Here is a 6359-nt window from a genome sequence, read left to right as displayed (position 1 = left end):
TTTTATTTGGGTTTGAACCTTGAACGCAATCTGCATATACGTTCTATCTTTATAAAAACTTGGCAGTGACCGTAAACTCCACCTATTTGGAGACTTATTTTTAGAAGGATGCACGAATTTCTAACATATGTTTTTGAAGCGGGCTTCTTATAACTTGGAAGTATAAACAAAGGCGCTTTATTTGAAGCTTTCTTTTCCTTTCATTTTTATGTTCTTTGTTTACACTTCCAACAGTTCCGTTACTCCAGAAAATTCCCTTCGTCCAATTTTCTGTTTCCACTCTCCTCTTTTTTCATCGTCTAATTTCGTCATTATTACTAATGTCATCCATGGATCCCAGCTATTTACTTTCACATCAAATGTTGGTAAGGCTCTCCAGAGCGGTCAATAAGGTTTTTATGCATATATCGCAATGCGATATGCGTCTTGAGTGGTCGAATTCGAATTCAAATTCAAAATCTCCAAAACAGTTCGACAGATGCTTGATGACTGAGAGCGTCGTTGTGGCCGATTTGGTGGACTGCAACGATGAACATCGCTCCTTTTTAACGGCTTCATTGTTATAATCTAGCCATTTATTCTTTGGAGAACATGATTAGATGCAACGTCATGCAAGATTTGCTATCTCGAATGGAGTCTAAAAAAATCCATCCATGAGGTATTTATAGCACATTTTTCCCATCACCATTCGATGTAGTCTTTATAACATCTAGCAGTTTTTCACCTTCGACTAAATTCGTTTCGATGTTAAGTTTTCCTTTAACTTGTTCACTTTTAAATTTGTCTGACATGATTGATGTGCGATAACCGGTATTCAATTGTTATTATGCCGATTTGTCCGGACATCAATTATTCTAGTTCTTGGTCGAACATGTAATCCATGGCATCTACATGTGTTCGAATTCCTCGCACAATCGTGGAGATAAACTCTACAAATAATAATATGAATAAATCAGGTATTTTTGCCATTTTTGTCCATAAAAAATAAGTGTCAAAACATAGAGTCATGGTTGACTAGTTAATAGTTGCCATTGACTTAGAAAATAATAGCAGCCGCTTTGCGAGATAATCGCTGGCCGCTGATTCAATTGTCATCAAAAAGCATAATTGACTTTCAAATGAATTTGATATCAAATTTGATTTTATTTGTTGTCTTAATCGTCGAGTATAATCATCTCCTTGTTCAGTTGAATCAATAACTTGATAACTTGGTAATGATTCTGGCGTGTATGGTGAATTAATTGGTGAATACGGGATCGAATTTTCCGGTGAATCAATGACACTATTTCTTTCTGATTTAGTTGAATTTGTAATGAAATCTCCTGATAATGGAGGTGGTGAGAAAGTCGGTGAAAAATATGCAATTGAATAATCTGAATTATTTAAATTTTCTTTCAATTTTTCGTCACTTGGATATAGTTTGTTGAATTTAATTAGTTTTATCAATGAATTTAAATTTTCATTATTTTTTTTTAATGAAATCGGTGTTTTGTGTGATATGATTCACACTATAAGAATCCAAATCATAAAATTCGTGTTTTAGGAGAAAGAGTTCCCTTTCCAATTTTTTGGTCTTTTCACGTAAGTTTTTATTTTCGTTGATTATTTGAGTTATTGTTTCTTTATTCTTGCACAAAGAACACTTCTTTTTTAAATTATTTTTTCCTTTAAATTGATTTGTTGATTCTTTTTCACTCATTTTCACACTTTGAAGCAAATGTCGAAATAATTTCTAAATAACTTTTCATTAATGTCCCTCTTCGGGCGTCAAAATGAATAAAACACAATTATTTTATTCTCAAAGAAACTCACAGAAAACTTTATTTGAAAAATTTAATATTAAACAATGTTTTCACTCCTTTATTATCTTTCTTAAAACGCACACAAAAATGAGGTCTGCTCTTGATGCTTGGTTGAAATAACCCAACTGACTGATTCTCATCATATTGATGGTTTATTCAAGTGATTCAAAATTCAACTGATTCTTGATCTATTTACTTAGTTAGTTCCATAACTGTCGGTGGGTTTGTCACTATTATTCGAACTTGTGATACGTTTGGTACGACTTTGGTGGTTGATTTCTGCCGCCGTTCGAATGGTAATCCACGTCTCCTATGGTCCCGTATATCCCTATTGAAAATTTAAAAAAAAGTTTAAGTTGACAAAGTAATATTTTTTGGGTAGTAATTAAATCTTAAGTTAATTAATATATTAATAGTTGAAATAATAAAATTCAAGTTAGAATAATATTGGTTTCAAAGTAGAAAATATTTATTTGCTCGGTAAATAATTTATTTAGTTTAGTTATTTATAAATTTAATCGGTTAAATATCATAAGTTATAAATCTAATCGTTCGGTTAAAACAATTTCACAATTCAGTTGAATTGCGAAACCCTACCAACGTGTTTGAAAAATTGCTCAGTTGAATTGAATTGCGAAACCCTTCAAAAATGTCAAATGTCAGAATTGGCGCGAGTCAGTCGGTGAATTGTTTGCTGCCAATAAACAAAATGCCACGAACAACGAGAAAAGAGTAAATAAAAAATCAGATATAATAATTGGTATATTTAGATTATTTAGATTTTTTTAATTGCAGTGAAGAGCTACAATTGTACGAATCATTTGAAGAGGATCCGTCGCTTGATTGTGTTTTGTGTAAGAAGCATTCCGACAATCCGATCGAATTTGGGAAAAAAGTCACTCTGAACGATGTGACGGTGCATCATTTTTGTAGATGAGGAACTTTTTTGTTTCGCATTGTAACTTTTGGATGAATAATTTTGATAATAACTTTAATTTTATATGCTTATTCTTCACAGTTGATGAGCTCCAATCTTAGGCAAACAGATGAATCGGGCGTTGAACATATTTTGGGGTACGCATTGACTGACATAAGAAAAGAGATTAAGCGTGCATCAAAACTGGTAAATGTCTTTTTGTTTGCATTGTATTAGATCATTTTTAGTCTAATTTCAATTGTTTACTCTCTTAGACATGCGCATTTTGCAAAGAAAGCGGGGCTAGGGGCTAGCATTGGTTGCTGGATACGACAGTGTCGGAAATCGTTCCATTTGCCGTGTGCGAAACAGTTTGATTGTGCCGTTGAGTTTACTGATGATTACCGATCGTATTGTGATGCCCATTTCAACACAAACACCTTGAACACTGAAGAGACACATAATGACGATGAACTTTGTGCGATTTGTGAGTTGCCAATGGATGAATACAACCCAATGAAATCATTGCAACTCGTTTGTTGTGTCAATAAAAGCTGGTATCACAAAGAATGTTTGAAAGAAATGGCATTTTCGATGAATGACGATTTTGTATGCCCCAACTGCAATGACAAAGACGAATTTCAACACAACATGCTGGCGAATGGCATTTACATTCCTGACAAAAATTACTTGCCGAAACCATCGAAAGAAATTGAACCAAACGCAAAAAAAAGAAGAGTGCACAAGGATTGGATATTTGACAAAACGTTCGAATCGAAACAGGAAGCAGTAGTTGCAATTAAAGCCGAACGTTATTGGTCTTATCATTACCGGAACAAATCAGATGATGGTATCCGAATCAATTATCGATGCAACCTTATGAAATCCGGCCCTGCAAGCACACAGTGTGCAAGTGGAATTTTTTTGCTGTTTGACTCAACATGCCAGTCTGTTCATCTTTATCGGGCTGATACAATTCACACTCATGGCGATGAGAACAACAATGAGAATGCTGTGAAAAAAATCTGCGGTGATATCGAAACTGAAATAAGATCGTCATTTGAATCCAACATGAAACCAAAGGCAATTTTGTATAATTTAGTGCGCAAAGGTTTCACTCCACCGACAAAAGCTACATTGAACAATTTTTTGGCAAAATTGAGGAAGGAGAAGTTCGGTTGTGAACGATTGAATTATGGCACGCTAGAACTTTGGTTGAGCGAAAGTAGCAACGTACCATCAAATGAAGATGAACCATTCATTGTCAGTTACGATATGCACATTGACGATGAAAACAATGAAAAGAGCACATTTCGTTTTTTGGTTTCAACAAAGTTGCTGCTGAAAAGTGCTGTGAGTGTTGAAAAAGTACACACCGATGCAACGTATAAAATTGTTTGGCAAGGGTTCCCGATTCTCTTGATTGGCACGACAGATTCCAACCGAAAATTTCATCCATTTGGTGTATGTGTGTCAACGAATGAACGAAGTGAAGATTTTGAATTTGTATTTCAATCGATGAAAGTCAAAGTGAAAGAACTATTCCAAGCTGACATTGATCCGGATGTGCTCATTTGCGATGCAGCCGATAGCATTCACAATGGATGGGAAAGAGTTTTTCCGTCACATAGCAACAACATCGTTATGTGTTGGGCACACGTGCGTCGAGCGGTATCGAAAAATTTGTCGAAATATTTGAAGGAACAAAAGAGAAGAAACGAATTTCTATGTAAGTGTCACATATTTGGAGCTTCTTGTAAAAAGGTTAGAGTGAACATTTTTTTTTTCAAATCTTTTCAGTTGATCTCGACAAGTTGCAATTGGCGAGAAATGAAACTTTCTTTGATGTTGCATCCAAGTTGTTTGTGAAGAAGTGGGTCAAAGTTTCGAAAGAGCTAGTCACATATTTCGAAAATGAGTGGCTGATTCAACATCGTAACTGGTATGAGGGATTTCGGCCGAAAACTCCAAGCTCCAACAATGCACTTGAGTCGAAGAATAAAGGCATCAAAGATGAATTCACTTTGAGAGAGAGACTTGATTTGAGCCAATTTCGGGTCGTGTTGTTTGCTATGATTCAGCAGTGGTCTATTGAATATAGCAGTGGTCTAAATGTTATCAACTTCGCTGCACCGAATATCGAGTTGGAACAATGGACTGATGGATACAATTTTGCGAAGTCTAACGTGAAAATAACCAGCAAACGTAGTGGCAATTATGTGACGTACACAATTCCCCATGGTAGCAGCACCACTGACAATGACATTAAGTACTGCAACATGGAAAACTTTCAAAGATTATCGTGAAAAAGCGTTCGAGTTCGCGCATGCAAAATTTGTCTATCCTATTACCACTGAAAATTGGAAATTTGGTGAATGTGATTGTAAAAATGGATTTAAATTGTTTGTCTGTGAGCACATGATAGGAATAGCTATGCGCTTGAAACTGACAGAAGCTCCAGCAGCAGCGAAAACAATTCCAATTGGTCAGAAAAGAAAGCGTGGCAGACCTGCGAAGGCGAAGCCAGCGTTGCAATACCAATTAAATAATTGAATTTTAGACGAACATTGTGATAATTTCCGTTCATTTTCACTGAACCATTTTTCACCTGAGCAATACGATTTATAACTTATGATATTTAACCGAATAAATTAATAAATAACCAAGGCAAATAAACTAATTACCGAACAAATAAATATTTTCTACTAATTGCTAACCAATATTAATTTAACTTGAAATTTATTATTTTAACTATTAATTTATTATTTAACTTAAGATTTAATAATTTCTCATATTTTTTTGAAAGTAGTGAACGATTTTACCTAATGTTCCACCGTTGGTATGGATAATTTCCACCCAATCGGCATCATCTGAACAAATTCGATTCTCACACGGTTTGTCAAACAATGGTCATGCAGGGTCTAATCCTGTCAACCATGGCAATGTGATGTTCACGGACTGAAGGTGTTTGGCCGAAAAACCCGCGAATAAAAACATGCCACAGTTGAACTGTGAATTGATTGAGATTTTTTTTACTTCTCTCGCACCCCTTCTGTCTCTTAACCTTGACAATGACCAATGAACTTACCTGTTTTTCGTTTCGGTAGTATGTAAATGTCTTTTTCGTCGAGACCATGGGGTGGGGGAGCATTGCATGTATGAAAATTCAATAACCTGTTTTTCTCGGAAATATTTAAATTCGTCTATTTTCGTCTAGACCATTGGGTGGGGGGAGGGGAGCATTGCGTGACAAATCAGCATTGCGTGCATATGTGCATTGCGTGTGACAATTTTTACGTCTTTCCCCTCGGTCTTTCTACATATCAGGAGATACGATATCAATGATGGTATCGTTAGATGTAATAAATAATGATTCTTTTAATTCTTTTCTTCTGTTTAAAAATTCCGAACGTTGTTTTATCATTTTCATTTCAGTGATAATCGTGTCATGTATGTTTGGTCCCTCCTGCAACCAGCTACTTGATAAATGCCAAATTTAACAAAAAATGTTTCATTTTGAAATGGTCTAAATGCGCTCTGCGTATCTGACCAGAGTATCCTCGATAGTTTGGAAGTAAACTATTCTATAGTGGATGTTTCTGGCATCTGTAGTGTCATTAATAATGATTGAAATATTCATT

The 6359-nt window shown here is 35.2% G+C and overlaps 1 protein-coding gene across 2 annotated transcripts; it reads left to right on the top strand.

Annotated features, from left to right (window-relative positions):
* On the top strand, nt 1-5734 carry LOC129571604 (uncharacterized). Of its 2 annotated transcripts, XM_055451420.1 has the most exons (5): nt 2299-2534; nt 2598-2731; nt 2821-2925; nt 2994-4447; nt 4519-5734. In XM_055451420.1, exons 4-5 carry the CDS (start codon nt 3217-3219, stop codon nt 5022-5024), a joined length of 1737 nt encoding a protein of 578 aa, XP_055307395.1. In that variant the 5' UTR covers nt 2299-2534; nt 2598-2731; nt 2821-2925; nt 2994-3216; the 3' UTR covers nt 5025-5734. The 2 variants fall into 2 exon arrangements, with proteins under 2 accessions (XP_055307394.1, XP_055307395.1); XM_055451419.1 differs by having other exon boundaries at nt 1-2534; nt 2598-2925.
* Nucleotides 5735-6359: the final 625 nt, after the last annotated feature.

Source organism: Sitodiplosis mosellana, unplaced genomic scaffold (genome assembly GCF_009176505.1).
Source record: "Sitodiplosis mosellana isolate CC-2019 unplaced genomic scaffold, AAFC_SMos_1.0 Smas_scaffold_2970, whole genome shotgun sequence".
In the NCBI taxonomy this organism is placed as follows: Eukaryota; Metazoa; Arthropoda; class Insecta; order Diptera; family Cecidomyiidae; genus Sitodiplosis; species Sitodiplosis mosellana.
The sequence above is the reverse complement of the archived record's forward strand: the minus strand, read 5'-3'. Positions and strand labels throughout refer to the sequence as shown.